Here is a 24136-nt window from a genome sequence, read left to right on the forward strand (position 1 = left end):
TTGAAGTACTGGTGTATACTTTTTGAATAATCACTAAAGAGTTATCTCATCAATTCAGTGGAGAAACTACCCGTTTGTTGGTTAGATTTGTATTCCATGTTTTGTACTGTTAACAGCAATATGTCCAAATAAATAAGTTTGATCAGATAAACAGTACATTATAGAGCAGCTCTTTAAATGGAATATGAACCAAGTTCTAGTTGGTAAGAAGTTTTTAAACTTGTCGAAGTAGTCTCAAAGTTTATTTCTCATTCATCTGTATAGCCTCCCTCACAATAGTATCTGTAATTGAATATGCACAATGTCAGTATCTCTTAAGGACGTTGGTTTTTTTATATATATTTTTTTTATATGCAAATTGTGCTTTATGAAGGGTATCCTAAACTTGATTGTTTATAGGTGCAATACATGAGGTGACAGGGAGCGATTCAGCCAAGATCTAAAAAAAATAGCTAGGTAGATCAGTAAGTCTTATAGGATTTGCCAGGGGGAACAGGAACACTGTCCCTATTGTGAAGAGCAGGCTGCTGTGCATCTAGTTTTGCAGGTAAGAGTTCATCAAAGTGAGCTGGATCTGAATTAATGATCACCTGTCAGTGTGTCCGTGCACCACGAGGTTTCCCGTTTATGATGAGTCTTAGGATGGATGTTAATACTGATTACGTCTAAACTGCTCAGCTATTGAGGTGGACTGACGTAACCCGCTTTCTATAATAACCAACCTGCAGGATTGATTATCGTCTTAGATTTGCAAATATTTTTAGAAGGTGCCATCCTGCTATTGGCAAGGCCAAATGTGCGTATTCTGTAATTTAATGGCAAAGGTTTAGGAATTCTTATATCTCTTCAAGATCAGATGCATTTTCAGCAAGATTAGTTTATCTTATTTTAAGAAGTGCTGAAAATCTACACTGAAGCTTGTGTTAACTTGTCACATGATCACCATAAGATGGTGTTTAGAAAACATTCATCTCTCTAGTTATATATATGTTCCATAGCCATTATGTGAAGCGAAATTTAAAATGCATTGATCACTGCTTTCAGCTGGGAAGCCCTGGAGCTCTGCGCCAAGGCTAGCGTTAACGTGGAAGCAGATAATCATAGACATGCGTATATTCCATATTGAATTCCTCATTCACGTTCAGTTAGGTTAAGCTGGGAAGAGTTGTTCCTGATACTTTTCTTGCCTTACAGGAGCAGACAGACATGTTCTGGAAGATAAAGGATGAGCTGAAGAAAGTCTGCTCAACCAATGATCTGAAGGAGCTGCTAATTGCAAACAAGCAGGAAATACCGTCCGGCGAGTCCAATGTAAGTTTCTTTGCATCTCTTGCATCTGGGGTGATTTTCTTATCTTTGGATTCGACATACAGGCCATCCACCTACTTCCACTTTGCTCTTGAGCATTTTTCCAGATATTTGAAAACTAAACCATTTCTCTTTATGTTGTTTCTGCCCACTGTGAAATATTTATTGCAGAAGCATACACACTTGTTATTGTTAATTGTCTTGGAAGCTGTCATTTGTGTACCACGCTCTTACCTCCAGTGGGTATCTAGGAACTGAAAATAACTAGTGCTTGTGAAGTGCTGGTATAATAGTGCCCTTTTCGTTTGAGAACTGGGATGTGCTACTATCCCTGCATTTTCTTTCGACATGCACGTGTTTAGAGGACAGATTCTTAATTTCCCTCGTTCCCTTGTACTGTTGACAGCACAGTGGTCTCATAAGCATTTGTTTTCATGACAGTGCTTACAAATCAAATAAAACATTAGGGCAATGGCAAGTTCTTAGTTGTGTGTTTATGTTCCTTATTGTATGAATTTTATTAACTGCAGTGATATAGATTTATTGTGATTTGGTATCTTTGCTAAAAAAAAATATATATATATATATATATTTTCTTTGCCTTAGATTCTAGATCGGGTGGCTGACGGAATGGCATTTGGAGCATTGCGTCCATGTGAGGAATGCAAAGGGCAGTTTGTCTTCAAGAGTGATGCTTACCACTGCACGGGAGACCTCAGTGCCTGGACCAAATGTGTTGCAAAAACCCAGACGCCAAACAGGAAGGATTGGGTTATCCCAAAGGTAACCTGGGAGTGATGTATGTCGGCAATAAGGCTTTATGTATACATATGTTGGATTTCAAGTTTCCACATTGCTGGAGCCTCCCAAAGATAATTACACAGTGAGTGGGTTGTCTACAGCAGCGGTTCTTAACCAGTGGTCCATGAACATGGGACGAGAAGGGGAATGGGGCCCACTACGTCTACTCAAGGTCCACCACTGCTTAGAAAATTAAAAAATATTAACTTTAATTCATAAAGTGTACATAAATAGAGAAACAAAATGTAAAATTGAAAATGTTAAAACGGTTCGTGAATTTGAAGTAATTTGAAATTGGAGGCTAAAAATTATATTGGTTTCCTCCGATTAATTTGTGGGTGCTGTGCAAATGCACAAACAATATTGTATGGTAGATAGGTGGCCTCAGTTGAATTTTTTTTAAAAAGCCCCCACTTTCCCATTAAAATTGACATTTTCATTCTTTATATTTGAAAAAATATTTCATGTTTCATTTGTTTGATGAATACTTGTTTCTGTATTTTTTGTGTAATGTTGTTAGGTTCAGATCATCAAATTTGCTTAAGGCAGGGTCCATGGCTTCCAGTAATGCCTAAGGGGGGATCCCCGGATTCTAATAATGATTCAGTGAGTGTCCATAGAAGTGCAAATGTTAAGAACCACTGGACGAGGGAACTTCATAATATTATTGCTGTTATGTGACCATATGGTAATAGTGAATTAGCAGAAGGTTGAGGTGTCCAAAGCTACTCATTGAGGTGGAGCAGTGGATAAATGAGTATGGGAGAGTTCCTGATTTGTGTGGCCATCTCAACATATTGAAATATTTGAAGAACTGCACTGTCCTGAATGAAATCCAAACTCGCCTGAGATTTTTGTAATAATTTGAAGGTCATGAGATCAAATCCTGTGAATACAGTTCCAGCCTTCAAGTGTGATAAGAAAACAAAGCTTCTGCTATTAACCGGAATGTTCTGCTAAATATTATTTGAGTTCCTGAAAGTATTTTGTATAATGTTGACCTTTTTCAAGCTGTCCGCTAAAGTGATTTTGTTGTGGATAGCTTTTAAAGCAAGTTAGAACTTATGCTCCAGGTACACAAATGAGAGCAGTTTGACAAAGGTTTTGATTGAGAGTGTTACGGTTCAGGGCAATAAACTCTCAAGTGATGGAACTTAATGCATAGATTTTGAACCTTCCCAGTAACATCTATTGAAACCAGTGTTTCTGAAGGCAAGTGCACTATATAAAGAGCTTTGTCAAGAGCTAGAAAATTATATTTAAAAATACCTGTCTGTAAGGAAATGCCTCCTTGGCATGGTTGCCCCCTGACTTTTTGCCTTTGCTGATGCTATGTTTACAATTGAAAGTGTGCTGAGGCCTGCTAACCAGGCCCCAGCACCAGTGTTCTTTCCCTAACCTGTACTTTTGTATCCACAATTGGCAGACCCTGGCATCCAGATAAGTCCCTTGTAACTGGTACTTCTAGTACCAAGGGCCCTGATGCCAAGGAAGGTCTCTAAGGGCTGCAGCATGTCTTATGCCACCCTGGAGACCTCTCACTCAGCACAGACACACTGCTTGCCAGCTTGTGTGTGCTAGTGAGGACAAAACGAGTAAGTCGACATGGCACTCCCCTCAGGGTGCCATGCCAGCCTCTCACTGCCTATGCAGTATAGGTAAGACACCCCTCTAGCAGGCCTTACAGCCCTAAGGCAGGGTGCACTATACCATAGGTGAGGGTACCAGTGCATGAGCATGGTACCCCTACAGTGTCTAAACAAAACCTTAGACATTGTAAGTGCAGGGTAGCCATAAGAGTATATGGTCTGGGAGTTTGTCAAACACGAACTCCACAGCACCATAATGGCTACACTGAAAACTGGGAAGTTTGGTATCAAACTTCTCAGCACAATAAATGCACACTGATGCCAGTGTACATTTTATTGTAAAATACACCCCAGAGGGCACCTTAGAGGTGCCCCCTGAAACTTAACCGACTATCTGTGTAGGCTGACTAGTTTTAGCAGCCTGCCACAAACCGAGACATGTTGCTGGCCCCATGGGGAGAGTGCCTTTGTCACTCTGAGGCCAGTAACAAAGCCTGCACTGGGTGGAGATGCTAACACCTCCCCCAGGCAGGAATTGTCACACCTGGCGGTGAGCCTCAAAGGCTCACCTCCTGTAAGGAAATGCCTCCTTGGCATGGTTGCCCCCTGACTTTTTGCCTTTGCTGATGCTATGTTTACAATTGAAAGTGTGCTGAGGCCTGCTAACCAGGCCCCAGCACCAGTGTTCTTTCCCTAACCTGTACTTTTGTATCCACAATTGGCAGACCCTGGCATCCAGATAAGTCCCTTGTAACTGGTACTTCATGTACCAAGGGCCCTGATGCCAAGGAAGGTCTCTAAGGGCTGCAGCATGTCTTATGCCACCCTGGAGACCTCTCACTCAGCACAGACACACTGCTTGCCAGCTTGTGTGTGCTAGTGAGGACAAAACGAGTAAGTCGACATGGCACTCCCCTCAGGGTGCCATGCCAGCCTCTCACTGCCTATGCAGTATAGGTAAGACACCCCTCTAGCAGGCCTTACAGCCCTAAGGCAGGGTGCACTATACCATAGGTGAGGGTACCAGTGCATGAGCATGGTACCCCTACAGTGTCTAAATAAAACCTTAGACATTGTAAGTGCAGGGTAGCCATAAGAGTATATGGTCTGGGAGTCTGTCAAACACGAACTCCACAGCACCATAATGGCTACACTGAAAACTGGGAAGTTTGGTATCAAACTTCTCAGCACAATAAATGCACACTGATGCCAGTGTACATTTTATTGTAAAATACACCACAGAGGGCACCTTAGAGGTGCCCCCTGAAACTTAACCGACTATCTGTGTAGGCTGACTAGTTTTAGCAGCCTGCCACAAACCGAGACATGTTGCTGGCCCCATGGGGAGAGTGCCTTTGTCACTCTGAGGCCAGTAACAAAGCCTGCACTGGGTGGAGATGCTAACACCTCTCCCAGGCAGGAATTGTCACACCTGGCGGTGAGCCTCAAAGGCTCACCCCCTTTGTGCCAACCCAGCAGGACACTCCAGCTAGTGGAGTTGCCCGCCCCCTCCGGCCAGGCCCCACTTTTGGCGGCAAGGCCGGAGAAAATAATGAGAATAACAAGGAGGAGTCACTGGCCAGTCAGGACAGCCCCTAAGGTGTCCTGAGCTGAGGTGACTCTAACTTTTAGAAATCCTCCATCTTGCAGATGGAGGATTCCCCCAATAGGGTTAGGATTGTGACCCCCTCCCCTTGGGAGGGGGCACAAAGAGGGTGTACCCACCCTCAGGGCTAGTAGCCATTGGCTACTAACCCCCCAGACCTAAACACGCCCTTAAATTTAGTATTTAAGGGCTACCCTGAACCCTAGAAAATTAGATTCCTGCAACTACAAGAAGAAGGACTGCCCAGCTGAAAACCCCTGCAGCGGAAGACCAGAAGACGACAACTGCCTTGGCTCCAGAAACTCACCGGCCTGTCTCCTGCCTTCCAAAGATCCTGCTCCAGCGACGCCTTCCAAAGGGACCAGCGACCTCGACATCCTCTGAGGACTGCCCCTGCTTCGAAAAGACAAGAAACTCCCGAGGACAGCGGACCTGCTCCAAGAAAAGCTGCAACTTTGTTTCCAGCAGCTTTAAAGAACCCTGCAAGCTCCCCGCAAGAAGCGTGAGACTTGCAACACTGCACCCGGCGACCCCGACTCGGCTGGTGGCGATCCAACACCTCAGGAGGGACCCCAGGACTACTCTGATCCTGTGAGTACCAAAACCTGTCCCCCCTGAGCCCCCACAGCGCCGCCTGCAGAGGGAATCCCGAGGCTTCCCCTGACCGCGACTCTTTGAACCTAAAGTCCCGACGCCTGGGAGAGACCCTGCACCCGCAGCCCCCAGGACCTGAAGGACCGGACTTTCATGGGAGAAGTGACCCCCAGGAGTCCCTCTCCCTTACCCAAGTGGAGGTTTCCCCGAGGAATCCCCCCCTTGCCTGCCTGCAGCGCTGAAGAGATCCCGAGATCTCTCATAGACTAACATTGAAAACCCGACGCTTGTTTCTACACTGCACCCGGCCGCCCCCGCGCTGCTGAGGGTGAAATCTCGGTGTGGACTTGTGTCCCCCCCGGTGCCCTACAAAACCCCCCTGGTCTGCCCTCCGAAGACGCGGGTACTTACCTGCAAGCAGACCGGAACCGGGGCACCCCCTTCTCTCCATTCTAGCCTATGTGTTTTGGGCACCACTTTGAACTCTGCACCTGACCGGCCCTGAGCTGCTGGTGTGGTGACTTTGGGGTTGCTCTGAACCCCCAACGGTGGGCTACCTTGGACCAAGAACTGAACCCTGTAAGTGTCCTACTTACCTGGTAAAACTAACAAAAACTTACCTCCCCCAGGAACTGTGAAAATTGCACTAAGTGTCCACTTTTAAAACAGCTATTTGTCAATAACTTGAAAAGTATACATGCAATTTTGATGATTTGAAGTTCCTAAAGTACTTACCTGCAATACCTTTCGAATGAGATATTACATGTAGAATTTGAACCTGTGGTTCTTAAAATAAACTAAGAAAAGATATTTTTCTATATAAAAACCTATTGGCTGGATTTGTCTCTGAGTGTGTGTACCTCATTTATTGTCTTGTGGATGTACAACAAATGCTTAACACTACTCCTTGGATAAGCCTACTGCTCGACCACACTACCACAAAATAGAGCATTAGTATTATCTATTTTTACCACTATTTTACCTCTAAGGGGAACCCTTGGACTCTGTGCATGCTATTCCTTACTTTGAAATAGCACATACAGAGCCAACTTCCTACATTGGTGGATCAGCGGTGGGGTACAAGACTTTGCATTTGCTGGACTACTCAGCCAATACCTGATCACACGACAAATTCCAAAATTGTCATTAGAAATTGATTTTTGCAATTTGAAAAGTTTTCTAAATTCTTAAAAGACCTGCTAGGGCCTTGTGTTAGATCCTGTTTAGCATTTCTTTTAGAGTTTAAAAGTTTGTTAAAAGTTTGAATTAGATTCTAGAACCAGTTTTAGTTCCTTAAAAAGTATTCCAACTTTTAGAAGCATAATGTCTAGCACAGATATGAATGTGGTGGAACTCGACACCACACCTTACCTCCATCTACAGATGAGAGAGCTAAGGTCACTCTGTAAACTAAAGAAAATAGCAATGGGCCCCAAACCTACCAAAGTACAGCTCCAGGAGCTTTTGGCAGAGTTTGAAAAGGCCAACCCCTCTGAGGATGGCAACTCAGAGGATGAAGATAGTGACTTGGAGGGAAATTCCCCCCCTCCAGTCCTACTTAGGGAGAGCAGGGCTTCTCAAGCCCTGACTCCACAAATAATAGTCAGAGATGCTGGTTCCCTCACAGGAGGGACCAACAACTCTGAAATCACTGAGGATAACTCCAGTGAAGAGGACATCCAGTTAGCCAGGATGGCCAAAAGATTGGCTTTGGAAAGACAGATCCTAGCCATAGAGAGGGAAAGACAAGAGATGGGCCTAGGACCCATCAATGGTGGCAGCAACATAAATAGGGTCAGAGATTCTCCTGACATGTTGAAAATCCCCAAAGGGATTGTAACTAAATATGAAGATGGTGATGACATCACCAAATGGTTCACAGCTTTTGAGAGGGCTTGTGTAACCAGAAAAGTGAACAGATCTCACTGGGGTGCTCTCCTTTGGGAAATGTTCACAGGAAAGTGTAGGGATAGACTCCTCACACTCTCTGGACAAGATGCAGAATCTTATGACCTCATGAAGGGTACCCTGATTGAGGGCTTTGGATTCTCCACTGAGGAGTACAGGATTAGGTTCAGGGGGGCTCAAAAATCCTCGAGCCAGACCTGGGTTGACTTTGTTGACTACTCAGTGAAAACACTAGATGGTTGGATTCAAGGCAGTGGTGTAAGTAATTATGATGGGCTGTACAATTTATTTGTGAAAGAACACCTGTTAAGTAATTGTTTCAATGATAAACTGCATCAGCATCTGGTAGACCTAGGACCAATTTCTCCCCAAGAATTGGGAAAGAAGGCGGACCATTGGGTCAAGACAAGGGTGTCCAAGACTTCAACAGGGGGTGACCAAAAGAAAGGGGTCACAAAGACTCCCCAGCAGAAGGGTGATGAGACAACCAAAACTAAAAATAGTAAAGAGTCTTCTACAGGCCCCCAAAAACCTGCACAGGAGGGTGGGCCCAGAGCCTCTTCACAAAACAATGGGTACAAGGGTAAAAACTTTGATCCCAAAAAGGCCTGGTGTCATAGCTGTAAACAGCATGGACACCAAACTGGAGACAAGGCCTGTCCCAAGAAGGGTTCCACTCCAAACTCCCATCCAGGTAACACTGGTATGGCTAGTCTCCAAGTGGGATCAACAGTGTGCCCAGAGCAAATCAGGGTTCACACTGAAGCTACTCTAGTTTCTGAGGGTGGGGTGGATTTAGCCACACTAGCTGTCTGGCCGCCTAACATGCAAAAATACAGACAGCAACTCTTAATTAATGGGACTAGAATAGAGGGCCTGAGGGATACAGGTGCCAGTGTCACCATGGTGACAGAGAAACTGGTTTCCCCTGGCCAATACCTGACTGGAAAAACTTACACAGTCACCAACGCTGACAATCAGAGAAAAGTACATCCCATGGCAATGGTTACTTTAGAATGGGGAGGGGTCAATGGCCTGAAACAGGTGGTGGTCTCCTCAAATATCCCAGTGGACTGTCTGCTTGGAAATGACCTGGAGTCCTCAGCATGGGCTGAGGTAGAGCTAAAAACCCATGCAGCAATGCTGGGTATCCCTGAACTGGTGTGTGTGAAAACAAGAGCACAATGCAAGGCACAGGGTGAAAAAGTAGAGCTGGAGTCTGGAAGAATGGCCCAGCCTACCAAGAGAACAGGAAAGTCAGTTGGGAAACCAACTGCAACACAGCAAAAGAAAGGGAACCTCTCTTCTCAGGAAGAAGTTCTGCCCTCTGAGGGAACTGAGCCTTTGGAGCTTGAACCTTACCAGGTTGAGCTCTTAGGCCCAGGGGGACCCTCCAGGGAGGAGCTGTGTAAGGGACAAGAAACCTGTCCCTCTCTTGAAGGCCTTAGGCAGCAAGCTGCTGAAGAGTCCAAAGGCAAGAAAACTGGAACCCATAGGGTCTATTGGGAGGATGGACTCCTGTACACTGAGGCCAGAGACCCCAAACCTGGTGCCACTAGGAGAGTGGTAGTGCCTCAGCTGTTCAGAGAGTTCATCCTAACATTGGCCCATGACATTCCCCTTGCTGGACATTTGGGACAAACCAAGACGTGGGAGAGGTTAGTCAACCACTTCTACTGGCCCAATATGTCCAACATGGTTAAGGAGTTTTGCCTCTCCTGCCCCACCTGTCAAGCCAGTGGTAAGACAGGTGGGCATCCAAAGGCCCCCCTCATTCCACTTCCAGTGGTGGGGGTTCCCTTTGAAAGAGTGGGTGTGGACATAGTTGGTCCACTGGAACCTCCCACAGCCTCAGGAAATATGTATATCCTGGTAGTAGTGGATCATGCTACCAGGTATCCTGAAGCTATTCCCCTTAGGTCGACTACTGCCCCTGCAGTAGCCAAGGCCCTCATTGGTATCTTTACCAGAGTGGGTTTCCCTAAGGAGGTGGTGTCTGACAGAGGTACCAACTTCATGTCAGCATACCTAAAGCACATGTGGAATGAGTGTGGAGTGACTTATAAATTCACTACACCATACCATCCACAAACTAATGGCTTGGTTGAGAGATTCAACAAGACATTAAAAGGCATGATCATGGGTGTAGGAAGTTGGCTCTGTATGTGCTATTTCAAAGTAAGGAATAGCATGCACAGAGTCCAAGGGTTCCCCTTAGAGGTAAAATAGTGGTAAAAATAGATAATACTAATGCTCTATTTTGTGGTAGTGTGGTCGAGCAGTAGGCTTATCCAAGGAGTAGTGTTAAGCATTTGTTGTACATACACATAGACAATAAATGAGGTACACACACTCAGAGACAAATCCAGCCAATAGGTTTTTATATAGAAAAATATCTTTTCTTAGTTTATTTTACGAACCACAGGTTCAAATTCTACATGTAATATCTCATTCGAAAGGTATTGCAGGTAAGTACTTTAGGAACTTCAAATCATCAAAATTGCATGTATACTTTTCAAGTTATTGACAAATAGCTGTTTTAAAAGTGGACACTTAGTGCAATTTTCACAGTTCCTAGGGGAGGTAAGTTTTGATTAGTTTTACCAGGTAAGTAAGACACTTACAGGGTTCAGTTCTTGGTCCAAGGTAGCCCACCGTTGGGGGTTCAGAGCGACCCCAAAGTCACCACACCAGCAGCTCAGGGCCGGTCAGGTGCAGAGTTCAAAGTGGTGCCCAAAACACATAGGCTAGAATGGAGAGAAGGGGGTGCCCCGGTTCCGGTCTGCTTGCAGGTAAGTACCCGCGTCTTCGGAGGGCAGACCAGGGGGGTTTTGTAGGGCACCGGGGGGGACACGAGTCCACACCGAAATTTCACCCTCAGCGGCGCGGGGGCGGCCGGGTGCAGTGTAGAAACAAGCGTCGGGTTCGCAATGTTAGTCTACGAGAGATCTCGGGATCTCTTCAGCGCTGCAGGCAGGCAAGGGGGGGGTTCCTCGGGGAAACCTCCACTTGGGCAAGGGAGAGGGACTCCTGGGGGTCACTTCTCCAGTGAAAGTCCGGTCCTTCAGGTCCTGGGGGCTGCGGGTGCAGGGTCTCTCCCAGGCGTCGGGACTTTAGGTTCAAAGAGTCGCGGTCAGGGGAAGCCTCGGGATTCCCTCTGCAGGCGGCGCTGTGGGGGCTCAGGGGGGACAGGTTTTGGTACTCACAGAATCAGAGTAGTCCTGGGGTCCCTCCTGAGGTGTCGGATCGCCACCAGCCGAGTCGGGGTCGCCGGGTGCAGTGTTGCAAGTCTCACGCTTCTTGCGGGGAGCTTGCAGGGTTCTTTAAAGTTGCTGGAAACAAAGTTGCAGCTTTTCTTGGAGCAGGTCCGCTGTCCTCGGGAGTTTCTTGTCTTTTCGAAGCAGGGGCAGTCCTCAGAGGATGTCGAGGTCGCTGGTCCCTTCGGAAGGCGTCGCTGGAGCAGGATCTTTGGAAGGCAGGAGACAGGCCGGTGAGTTTCTGGAGCCAAGGCAGTTGTCGTCTTCTGGTCTTCCGCTGCAGGGGTTTTCAGCTGGGCAGTCCTTCTTCTTGTTGCAGGAATCTCATTTTCTAGGGTTCAGGGTAGCCCTTAAATACTAAATTTAAGGGCGTGTTTAGGTCTGGGGGGTTAGTAGCCAATGGCTACTAGCCCTGAGGGTGGGTACACCCTCTTTGTGCCTCCTCCCAAGGGGAGGGGGTCACAATCCTAACCCTATTGGGGGAATCCTCCATCTGCAAGATGGAGGATTTCTAAAAGTTAGAGTCACCTCAGCTCAGGACACCTTAGGGGCTGTCCTGACTGGCCAGAGACTCCTCCTTGTTATTCTCATTATTTTCTCCGGCCTTGCCGCCAAAAGTGGGGCCTGGCCGGAGGGGGCGGGCAACTCCACTAGCTGGAGTGTCCTGCTGGGTTGGCACAAAGGAGGTGAGCCTTTGAGGCTCACCGCCAGGTGTGACAATTCCTGCCTGGGAGAGGTGTTAGCATCTCCACCCAGTGCAGGCTTTGTTACTGGCCTCAGAGTGACAAAGGCACTCTCCCCATGGGGCCAGCAACATGTCTCGGTCTGTGGCAGGCTGCCAGAACTAGTCAGCCTACACAGATAGTCGGTTAAGTTTCAGGGGGCACCTCTAAGGTGCCCTCTGTGGTGTATTTTACAATAAAATGTACACTGGCATCAGTGTGCATTTATTGTGCTGAGAAGTTTGATACCAAACTTCCCAGTTTTCAGTGTAGCCATTATGGTGCTGTGGAGTTCGTGTTTGACAGACTCCCAGACCATATACTCTTATGGCTACCCTGCACTTACAATGTCTAAGGTTTTGTTTAGACACTGTAGGGGTACCATGCTCATGCACTGGTACCCTCACCTATGGTATAGTGCACCCTGCCTTAGGGCTGTAAGGCCTGCTAGAGGGGTGTCTTACCTATACTGCATAGGCAGTGAGAGGCTGGCATGGCACCCTGAGGGGAGTGCCATGTCGACTTACTCGTTTTGTCCTCACTAGCACACACAAGCTGGCAAGCAGTGTGTCTGTGCTGAGTGAGAGGTCTCCAGGGTGGCATAAGACATGCTGCAGCCCTTAGAGACCTTCCTTGGCATCAGGGCCCTTGGTACTAGAAGTACCAGTTACAAGGGACTTATCTGGATGCCAGGGTCTGCCAATTGTGGATACAAAAGTACAGGTTAGGGAAAGAACACTGGTGCTGGGGCCTGGTTAGCAGGCCTCAGCACACTTTCAATTGTAAACATAGCATCAGCAAAGGCAAAAAGTCAGGGGGCAACCATGCCAAGGAGGCATTTCCTTACACAACCCCCCCCCAAACGAAAGAGGATGAGACTAACCTTTCCCAAGAGAGTCTTCATTTTCTAAGTGGAAGAACCTGGAAAGGCCATCTGCATTGGCATGGGCAGTCCCAGGTCTGTGTTCCACTATGAAGTCCATTCCCTGTAGGGAGATGGACCACCTCAACAGTTTAGGATTTTCACCTTTCATTTGCATCAGCCATTTGAGAGGTCTGTGGTCAGTTTGAACTAGGAAGTGAGTCCCAAAGAGGTATGGTCTCAGCTTCTTCAGGGACCAAACCACAGCAAAGGCCTCCCTCTCAATGGCACTCCAACGCTGCTCCCTGGGGAGTAACCTCCTGCTAATGAAAGCAACAGGCTGGTCAAGGCCATCATCATTTGTTTGGGACAAAACTGCCCCTATCCCATGTTCAGAGGCATCAGTCTGCACAATGAACTGCTTAGAATAATCTGGAGCTTTGAGAACTGGTGCTGAGCACATTGCCTGTTTCAGGGTGTCAAAGGCCTGTTGGCAGTCCACAGTCCAGTTTACTTTCTTGGGCATTTTCTTGGAGGTGAGTTCAGTGAGGGCTGTCACAATGGATCCATATCCCTTCACAAACCTCCTGTAATACCCAGTCAAGCCAAGGAATGCCCTGACTTGAGTCTGGGTTTTTGGAGCTACCCAGTCCAGAATAGTCTGGATCTTGGGTTGGAGTGGCTGAACTTGGCCTCCACCTACAAGGTGTCCCAAGTAAACCACAGTTCCCTGCCCTATCTGGCATTTGGATGCTTTGATAGAGAGGCCTGCAGATTGCAGAGCCTTCAAAACCTTCCTCAGGTGGACCAGGTGATCCTGCCAGGTGGAGCTAAAGACAGCAATATCATCAAGATAAGCTGTGCTAAAGGACTCCAAGCCAGCAAGGACTTGATTCACCAACCTTTGGAAGGTGGCAGGGGCATTCTTTAAACCAAAGGGCATAACAGTAAACTGATAATGCCCATCAGGTGTGGAGAATGCTGTCTTTTCTTTTGCTCCAGGTGCCATTTTTATTTGCCAGTACCCTGCTGTCAAGTCAAAGGTACTTAGAAATTTGGCAGCACCTAATTTATCAATGAGCTCATCAGCTCTTGGAATTGGATGAGCATCTGTCTTGGTGACAGAATTGAGCCCTCTGTAGTCCACACAAAACCTCATCTCTTTCTTTCCATCTGTGGTGTGAGGTTTGGGGACTAAGACCACTGGGCTAGCCCAGGGGCTGTCAGAGCGCTCAATGACTCCCAATTCCAGCATCTTGTGGACTTCCACCTTGATGCTTTCCTTAACATGGTCAGACTGTCTAAAGATTTTGTTCTTGACAGGCATGCTGTCTCCTGTGTCCACATCATGGGTACACAGGTGTGTCTGACCAGGGGTTAAGGAGAAGAGTTCAGGAAACTGTTGTAGGACTCTCCTACAATCAGCTTGCTGTTGGCCAGAGAGGGTGTCTGAGTAGATCACTCCATCTACTGTACCATCTTTTGGGTCTGATGACAGAAGATCAGGGAGAGGTTCACTCTCTGCCTCCTGATCCTCATCTGTTACCATCAACAGATTGACATCAGCCCTGTCGTGGAAGAGCTTAAGGCGGTTTACATGGATCACCCTTTTGGGGCTCCTGCTTGTGCCCAGGTCCACCAAGTAGGTGACCTGACTCTTCCTCTCTAGTACTGGGTAAGGGCCACTCCATTTGTCCTGGAGTGCCCTGGGAGCCACAGGCTCCAGAACCCAGACTTTCTGCCCTGGTTGGAACTCAATCAGTGCAGCCTTTTGGTCATACCAAAACTTCTGGAGCTGTTGGCTGGCCTCAAGGTTTTTGGTTGCCTTTTCCATGTACTCTGCCATTCTAGAGCGAAGGCCAAGTACATAGTCCACTATGTCCTGTTTAGGCTCATGGAGAGGTCTCTCCCAGCCTTCTTTAACAAGGGCAAGTGGTCCCCTTACAGGATGACCAAACAGAAGTTCAAAGGGTGAGAACCCTACTCCCTTCTGTGGTACCTCCCTGTAAGCGAAAAGCAGACATGGCAGGAGGACATCCCATCTCCTTTTGAGTTTTTCTGGGAGCCCCATGATCATGCCTTTTAATGTCTTGTTGAATCTCTCAACTAAGCCATTAGTTTGTGGATGGTATGGTGTAGTGAATTTATAAGTCACTCCACACTCATTCCACATGTGCTTTAGGTATGCTGACATGAAGTTGGTACCTCTGTCAGACACCACCTCCTTAGGGAAACCCACTCTGGTAAAGATACCAATGAGGGCCTTGGCTACTGCAGGGGCAGTAGTCGACCTAAGGGGAATAGCTTCAGGATACCTGGTAGCATGATCCACTACTACCAGGATATACATATTTCCTGAGGCTGTGGGAGGTTCCAGTGGACCAACTATGTCCACACCCACTCTTTCAAAGGGCACCCCCACCACTGGAAGTGGAATGAGGGGGGCCTTTGGATGCCCACCTGTCTTACCACTGGCTTGACAGGTGGGGCAGGAGAGGCAAAACTCCTTAACCATGCTGGACATATTGGGCCAGTAGAAGTGGTTGACTAACCTCTCCCACGTCTTGGTTTGTCCCAAATGTCCAGCAAGGGGAATGTCATGGGCCAATGTTAGGATGAACTCTCTGAACAGCTGAGGCACTACCACTCTCCTAGTGGCACCAGGTTTGGGGTCTCTGGCCTCAGTGTACAGGAGCCCATCTTCCCAATAGACCCTATGGGTTCCATTTTTCTTGCCTTTGGACTCTTCAGCAGCTTGCTGCCTAAGGCCTTCAAGAGAGGGACAGGTTTCTTGTCCCTTACACAGCTCTTCCCTTGAGGGTCCCCCTGGGCCTAAGAGCTCAACCTGATAAGGTTCAAGCTCCAAAGGCTCAGTTCCCTCAGAGGGCAGAACTTCTTCCTGAGAAGAGAGGTTCCCTTTCTTTTGCTGTGTTGCAGTTGGTTTCCCAACTGACTTTCCTGTTCTCTTGGTAGGCTGGGCCATTTTTCCAGACTCCAGCTCTACTTTTTCACCCTGTGCCTTGCATTGTGCTCTTGTCTTCACACACACCAGTTCAGGGATACCCAGCATTGCTGCATGGGTTTTTAGCTCTACCTCAGCCCATGCTGAGGACTCCAGGTCATTTCCAAGCAGACAGTCCACTGGGATATTTGAGGAGACCACCACCTGTTTCAGGCCATTGACCCCTCCCCATTCTAAAGTAACCATTGCCATGGGATGTACTTTTCTCTGATTGTCAGCGTTGGTGACTGTGTAAGTTTTTCCAGTCAGGTATTGGCCAGGGGAAACCAGTTTCTCTGTCACCATGGTGACACTGGCACCTGTATCCCTCAGGCCCTCTATTCTAGTCCCATTAATTAAGAGTTGCTGTCTGTATTTTTGCATGTTAGGCGGCCAGACAGCTAGTGTGGCTAAATCCACCCCACCCTCAGAAACTAGAGTAGCTTCAGTGTGGACCCTGATTTGCTCTGGGCACACTGTTGATCCCACTTGGAGACTAGCCATACCAGTGTTACCTGGATGGGAGTTTGGAGTGGAACCTTTCTTGGGACAGGCCTTGTCTCCAGTTTGGTGTCCATGCTGTTTACAGCTATGACACCAGGCCTTTTTGGGATCAAAGTTTTTACCCTTGTACCCATTGTTTTGTGAAGAGGCTCTGGGCCCACCCTCCTGTGCAGGTTTTTGGGGGCCTGTAGAAGACTCTTTACTATTTTTAGTTTTGGTTGTCTCATCACCCTTCTGCTGGGGAGTCTTTGTGACCCCTTTCTTTTGGTCACCCCCTGTTGAAGTCTTGGACACCCTTGTCTTGACCCAATGGTCCGCCTTCTTTCCCAATTCTTGGGGAGAAATTGGTCCTAGGTCTACCAGATGCTGATGCAGTTTATCATTGAAACAATTACTTAACAGGTGTTCTTTCACAAATAAATTGTACAGCCCATCATAATTACTTACACCACTGCCTTGAATCCAACCATCTAGTGTTTTCACTGAGTAGTCAACAAAGTCAACCCAGGTCTGGCTCGAGGATTTTTGAGCCCCCCTGAACCTAATCCTGTACTCCTCAGTGGAGAATCCAAAGCCCTCAATCAGGGTACCCTTCATGAGGTCATAAGATTCTGCATCTTGTCCAGAGAGTGTGAGGAGTCTATCCCTACACTTTCCTGTGAACATTTCCCAAAGGAGAGCACCCCAGTGAGATCTGTTCACTTTTCTGGTTACACAAGCCCTCTCAAAAGCTGTGAACCATTTGGTGATGTCATCACCATCTTCATATTTAGTTACAATCCCTTTGGGGATTTTCAACATGTCAGGAGAATCTCTGACCCTATTTATGTTGCTGCCACCATTGATGGGTCCTAGGCCCATCTCTTGTCTTTCCCTCTCTATGGCTAGGATCTGTCTTTCCAAAGCCAATCTTTTGGCCATCCTGGCTAACTGGATGTCCTCTTCACTGGAGTTATCCTCAGTGATTTCAGAGTTGTTGGTCCCTCCTGTGAGGGAACCAGCATCTCTGACTATTATTTGTGGAGTCAGGGCTTGAGAAGCCCTGCTCTCCCTAAGTAGGACTGGAGGGGGGGAATTTCCCTCCAAGTCACTATCTTCATCCTCTGAGTTGCCATCCTCAGAGGGGTTGGCCTTTTCAAACTCTGCCAAAAGCTCCTGGAGCTGTACTTTGGTAGGTTTGGGGCCCATTGCTATTTTCTTTAGTTTACAGAGTGACCTTAGCTCTCTCATCTGTAGATGGAGGTAAGGTGTGGTGTCGAGTTCCACCACATTCACATCTGTGCTAGACATTATGCTTCTAAAAGTTGGAATACTTTTTAAGAAACTAAAACTGGTTCTAGAATCTAATTCAAACTTTTACAAACTTTTAAACTCTAAAAGAAATGCTAAACAGGATCTAACACAAGGCCCTAGCAGGTCTTTTAAGAATTTAGAAAACTTTTCAAATTGCAAAAATCAATTTCTAATGACAATTTTGGAATTTGTCGTGTGATCAGGTATTGGCTGAGTAGTCCAGCAAATGCAAAGTCTTGTACCCCACCGCTGATCCACCAATGTAGGAAGTTGGCTCTGTATGTGCTATTTCAAAGTAAGGAATAGCATGCACAGAGTCCAAGGGTTCCCCTTAGAGGTAAAATAGTGGTAAAAATAGATAATACTAATGCTCTATTTTGTGGTAGTGTGGTCGAGCAGTAGGCTTATCCAAGGAGTAGTGTTAAGCATTTGTTGTACATACACATAGACAATAAATGAGGTACACACACTCAGAGACAAATCCAGCCAATAGGTTTTTATATAGAAAAATATCTTTTCTTAGTTTATTTTACGAACCACAGGTTCAAATTCTACATGTAATATCTCATTCGAAAGGTATTGCAGGTAAGTACTTTAGGAACTTCAAATCATCAAAATTGCATGTATACTTTTCAAGTTATTGACAAATAGCTGTTTTAAAAGTGGACACTTAGTGCAATTTTCACAGTTCCTAGGGGAGGTAAGTTTTGATTAGTTTTACCAGGTAAGTAAGACACTTACAGGGTTCAGTTCTTGGTCCAAGGTAGCCCACCGTTGGGGGTTCAGAGCGACCCCAAAGTCACCACACCAGCAGCTCAGGGCCGGTCAGGTGCAGAGTTCAAAGTGGTGCCCAAAACACATAGGCTAGAATGGAGAGAAGGGGGTGCCCCGGTTCCGGTCTGCTTGCAGGTAAGTACCCGCGTCTTCGGAGGGCAGACCAGGGGGGTTTTGTAGGGCACCGGGGGGGACACGAGTCCACACCGAAATTTCACCCTCAGCGGCGCGGGGGCGGCCGGGTGCAGTGTAGAAACAAGCGTCGGGTTCGCAATGTTAGTCTACGAGAGATCTCGGGATCTCTTCAGCGCTGCAGGCAGGCAAGGGGGGGGTTCCTCAGGGAAACCTCCACTTGGGCAAGGGAGAGGGACTCCTGGGGGTCACTTCTCCAGTGAAAGTCCGGTCCTTCAGGTCCTGGGGGCTGCGGGTGCAGGGTCTCTCCCAGGCGTCGGGACTTTAGGTTCAAAGAGTCGCGGTCAGGGGAAGCCTCGGGATTCCCTCTGCAGGCGGCGCTGTGGGGGCTCAGGGGGGACAGGTTTTGGTACTCACAGAATCAGAGTAGTCCTGGGGTCCCTCCTGAGGTGTCGGATCGCCACCAGCCGAGTCGGGGTCGCCGGGTGCAGTGTTGCAAGTCTCACGCTTCTTGCGGGGAGCTTGCAGGGTTCTTTAAAGTTGCTGGAAACAAAGTTGCAGCTTTTCTTGGAGCAGGTCCGCTGTCCTCGGGAGTTTCTTGTCTTTTCGAAGCAGGGGCAGTCCTCAGAGGATGTCGAGGTCGCTGGTCCCTTCGGAAGGCGTCGCTGGAGCAGGATCTTTGGAAGGCAGGAGACAGGCCGGTGAGTTTCTGGAGCCAAGGCAGTTGTCGTCTTCTGGTCTTCCGCTGCAGGGGTTTTCAGCTGGGCAGTCCTTCTTCTTGTTGCAGGAATCTCATTTTCTAGGGTTCAGGGTAGCCCTTAAATACTAAATTTAAGGGCGTGTTTAGGTCTGGGGGGTTAGTAGCCAATGGCTACTAGCCCTGAGGGTGGGTACACCCTCTTTGTGCCTCCTCCCAAGGGGAGGGGGTCACAATCCTAACCCTATTGGGGGAATCCTCCATCTGCAAGATGGAGGATTTCTAAAAGTTAGAGTCACCTCAGCTCAGGACACCTTAGGGGCTGTCCTGACTGGCCAGAGACTCCTCCTTGTTATTCTCATTATTTTCTCCGGCCTTGCCGCCAAAAGTGGGGCCTGGCCGGAGGGGGCGGGCAACTCCACTAGCTGGAGTGTCCTGCTGGGTTGGCACAAAGGAGGTGAGCCTTTGAGGCTCACCGCCAGGTGTGACAATTCCTGCCTGGGAGAGGTGTTAGCATCTCCACCCAGTGCAGGCTTTGTTACTGGCCTCAGAGTGACAAAGGCACTCTCCCCATGGGGCCAGCAACATGTCTCGGTCTGTGGCAGGCTGCCAGAACTAGTCAGCCTACACAGATAGTCGGTTAAGTTTCAGGGGGCACCTCTAAGGTGCCCTCTGTGGTGTATTTTACAATAAAATGTACACTGGCATCAGTGTGCATTTATTGTGCTGAGAAGTTTGATACCAAACTTCCCAGTTTTCAGTGTAGCCATTATGGTGCTGTGGAGTTCGTGTTTGACAGACTCCCAGACCATTTACTCTTATGGCTACCCTGCACTTACAATGTCTAAGGTTTTGTTTAGACACTGTAGGGGTACCATGCTCATGCACTGGTACCCTCACCTATGGTATAGTGCACCCTGCCTTAGGGCTGTAAGGCCTGCTAGAGGGGTGTCTTACCTATACTGCATAGGCAGTGAGAGGCTGGCATGGCACCCTGAGGGGAGTGCCATGTCGACTTACTCGTTTTGTCCTCACTAGCACACACAAGCTGGCAAGCAGTGTGTCTGTGCTGAGTGAGAGGTCTCCAGGGTGGCATAAGACATGCTGCAGCCCTTAGAGACCTTCCTTGGCATCAGGGCCCTTGGTACTAGAAGTACCAGTTACAAGGGACTTATCTGGATGCCAGGGTCTGCCAATTGTGGATACAAAAGTACAGGTTAGGGAAAGAACACTGGTGCTGGGGCCTGGTTAGCAGGCCTCAGCACACTTTCAATTGTAAACATAGCATCAGCAAAGGCAAAAAGTCAGGGGGCAACCATGCCAAGGAGGCATTTCCTTACAATGGGGCTCCCAGAAAAGCTCAAAAGGAGATGGGATGTCCTCTTGCCATGTCTGCTTTTCGCTTACAGAGAGGTGCCACAGAAGGGAGTAGGATTCTCACCCTTTGAACTTCTGTTTGGTCATCCTGTAAGGGGACCACTTGCCCTTGTTAAAGAAGGCTGGGAGAGACCTCTCCACGAGCCTAAACAGGACATAGTGGACTATGTACTTGGCCTTCGCTCTAGAATGGCAGAGTACATGGAAAAGGCAACCAAAAACCTTGAGGCCAGCCAACAGCTCCAGAAGTTTTGGTATGACCAAAAGGCTGCACTGGTTGAGTTCCAACCAGGGCAGAAAGTCTGGGTTCTGGAGCCTGTGGCTCCCAGGGCACTCCAGGACAAATGGAGTGGCCCTTACCCAGTACTAGAAAGGAAGAGTCAGGTCACCTACCTGGTGGACCTGGGCACAAGCAGGAGCCCCAAGAGGGTGATCCATGTGAACCGCCTTAAGCTCTTCCATGACAGGGCTGATGTGAATCTGTTGATGGTAACAGATGAGGATCAGGAGGCAGAGAGTGAACCTCTCCCTGATCTTTTGTCATCAGACCCAAATCAGACCCAAAAGATGGCACAGTAGATGGAGTGATCTACTCAGACACCCTCTCTGGCCAACAGCAAGCTGATTGTAGGAGAGTCCTACAACAGTTTCCTGAACTCTTCTCCTTAACCCCTGGTCAGACACACCTGTGTACCCATGATGTGGACACAGGAGACAGCATGCCTGTCAAGAACAAAATCTTTAGACAGTCTGACCATGTTAAGGAAAGCATCAAGGTGGAAGTCCACAAGATGCTGGAATTGGGAGTGATTGAGCGCTCTGACAGCCCCTGGGCTAGCCCAGTGGTCTTAGTCCCCAAACCTCACACCAAAGATGGAAAGAAAGAGATGAGGTTTTGTGTGGACTACAGAGGGCTCAATTCTGTCACCAAGACAGATGCTCATCCAATTCCAAGAGCTGATGAGCTCATAGACAAATTAGGTGCTGCCAAATTTCTAAGTACCTTTGACTTGACAGCAGGGTACTGGCAAATAAAAATGGCACCTGGAGCAAAAGAAAAGACAGCATTCTCCACACCGGATGGGCATTATCAGTTTACTGTTATGCCCTTTGGTTTAAAGAATGCCCCTGCCACCTTCCAAAGGTTGGTGAATCAAGTCCTTGCTGGCTTGGAGTCCTTTAGCACAGCTTATCTTGATGATATTGCTGTCTTTAGCTCCACCTGGCAGGATCACCTGGTCCACCTGGGGGAGGTTTTGAAGGCTCTGCAATCTGCAGGCCTCTCTATCAAGGCATCCAAGTGCCAGATAGGGCAGGGAACTGTGGTTTACTTGGGACACCTTGTAGGTGGAGGCCAAGTTCAGCCACTCCAACCCAAGATCCAGACTATTCTGGACTGGGTAGCTCCAAAAACCCAGACTCAAGTCAGGGCATTCCTTGGCTTGACTGGGTATTACAGGAGGTTTGTGAAGGGATATGGATCCATTGTGACAGCCCTCACTGAACTCACCTCCAAGAAAATGCCCAAGAAAGTAAACTGGACTGTGGAATGCCAACAGGCCTTTGACACCCTGAAACAGGCAATGTGCTCAGCACCAGTTCTCAAAGCTCCAGATTATTCTAAGCAGTTCATTGTGCAGACTGATGCCTCTGAACATGGGATAGGGGCAGTTTTGTCCCAAACAAATGATGATGGCCTTGACCAGCCTGTTGCTTTCATTAGCAGGAGGTTACTCCCCAGGGAGCAGCGTTGGAGTGCCATTGAGAGGGAGGCCTTTGCTGTGGTTTGGTCCCTGAAGAAGCTGAGACCATACCTCTTTGGGACTCACTTCCTAGTTCAAACTGACCACAGACCTCTCAAATGGCTGATGCAAATGAAAGGTGAAAATCCTAAACTGTTGAGGTGGTCCATCTCCCTACAGGGAATGGACTTTATAGTGGAACACAGACCTGGGACTGCCCATGCCAATGCAGATGGCCTTTCCAGGTTCTTCCACTTAGAAAATGAAGACTCTCTTGGGAAAGGTTAGTCTCATCCTCTTTCGTTTGGGGGGGGTTGTGTAAGGAAATGCCTCCTTGGCATGGTTGCCCCCTGACTTTTTGCCTTTGCTGATGCTATGTTTACAATTGAAAGTGTGCTGAGGCCTGCTAACCAGGCCCCAGCACCAGTGTTCTTTCCCTAACCTGTACTTTTGTATCCACAATTGGCAGACCCTGGCATCCAGATAAGTCCCTTGTAACTGGTACTTCTAGTACCAAGGGCCCTGATGCCAAGGAAGGTCTCTAAGGGCTGCAGCATGTCTTATGCCACCCTGGAGACCTCTCACTCAGCACAGACACACTGCTTGCCAGCTTGTGTGTGCTAGTGAGGACAAAACGAGTAAGTCGACATGGCACTCCCCTCAGGGTGCCATGCCAGCCTCTCACTGCCTATGCAGTATAGGTAAGACACCCCTCTAGCAGGCCTTACAGCCCTAAGGCAGGGTGCACTATACCATAGGTGAGGGTACCAGTGCATGAGCATGGTACCCCTACAGTGTCTAAATAAAACCTTAGACATTGTAAGTGCAGGGTAGCCATAAGAGTATATGGTCTGGGAGTCTGTCAAACACGAACTCCACAGCACCATAATGGCTACACTGAAAACTGGGAAGTTTGGTATCAAACTTCTCAGCACAATAAATGCACACTGATGCCAGTGTACATTTTATTGTAAAATACACCACAGAGGGCACCTTAGAGGTGCCCCCTGAAACTTAACCGACTATCTGTGTAGGCTGACTAGTTTTAGCAGCCTGCCACAAACCGAGACATGTTGCTGGCCCCATGGGGAGAGTGCCTTTGTCACTCTGAGGCCAGTAACAAAGCCTGCACTGGGTGGAGATGCTAACACCTCTCCCAGGCAGGAATTGTCACACCTGGCGGTGAGCCTCAAAGGCTCACCCCCTTTGTGCCAACCCAGCAGGACACTCCAGCTAGTGGAGTTGCCCGCCCCCTCCGGCCAGGCCCCACTTTTGGCGGCAAGGCCGGAGAAAATAATGAGAATAACAAGGAGGAGTCACTGGCCAGTCAGGACAGCCCCTAAGGTGTCCTGAGCTGAGGTGACTCTAACTTTTAGAAATCCTCCATCTTGCAGATGGAGGATTCCCCCAATAGGGTTAGGATTGTGACCCCCTCCCCTTGGGAGGGGGCACAAAGAGGGTGTACCCACCCTCAGGGCTAGTAGCCATTGGCTACTAACCCCCCAGACCTAAACACGCCCTTAAATTTAGTATTTAAGGGCTACCCTGAACCCTAGAAAATTAGATTCCTGCAACTACAAGAAGAAGGACTGCCCAGCTGAAAACCCCTGCAGCGGAAGACCAGAAGACGACAACTGCCTTGGCTCCAGAAACTCACCGGCCTGTCTCCTGCCTTCCAAAGATCCTGCTCCAGCGACGCCTTCCAAAGGGACCAGCGACCTCGACATCCTCTGAGGACTGCCCCTGCTTCGAAAAGACAAGAAACTCCCGAGGACAGCGGACCTGCTCCAAGAAAAGCTGCAACTTTGTTTCCAGCAGCTTTAAAGAACCCTGCAAGCTCCCCGCAAGAAGCGTGAGACTTGCAACACTGCACCCGGCGACCCCGACTCGGCTGGTGGCGATCCAACACCTCAGGAGGGACCCCAGGACTACTCTGATCCTGTGAGTACCAAAACCTGTCCCCCCTGAG

General features: G+C 48.2%; 1 protein-coding gene across 1 annotated transcript in view; it reads left to right on the plus strand.

The window, feature by feature from the left end:
• Nucleotides 1–24136, plus strand: part of PARP1 (poly(ADP-ribose) polymerase 1) — a 377066-nt gene that overhangs the window by 95815 nt on the left and 257115 nt on the right. The window contains exons 6-7 of the mRNA XM_069236169.1: nucleotides 1195–1311; nucleotides 1915–2091. Of these exons, the coding sequence (XP_069092270.1) occupies nucleotides 1195–1311; nucleotides 1915–2091 (294 nt within the window). The remainder of the gene's footprint in view (nucleotides 1–1194; nucleotides 1312–1914; nucleotides 2092–24136) is intronic.

This window comes from Pleurodeles waltl, chromosome 5 (assembly GCF_031143425.1).
Source record: "Pleurodeles waltl isolate 20211129_DDA chromosome 5, aPleWal1.hap1.20221129, whole genome shotgun sequence".
Lineage (NCBI taxonomy): Eukaryota > Metazoa > Chordata > Amphibia > Caudata > Salamandridae > Pleurodeles > Pleurodeles waltl.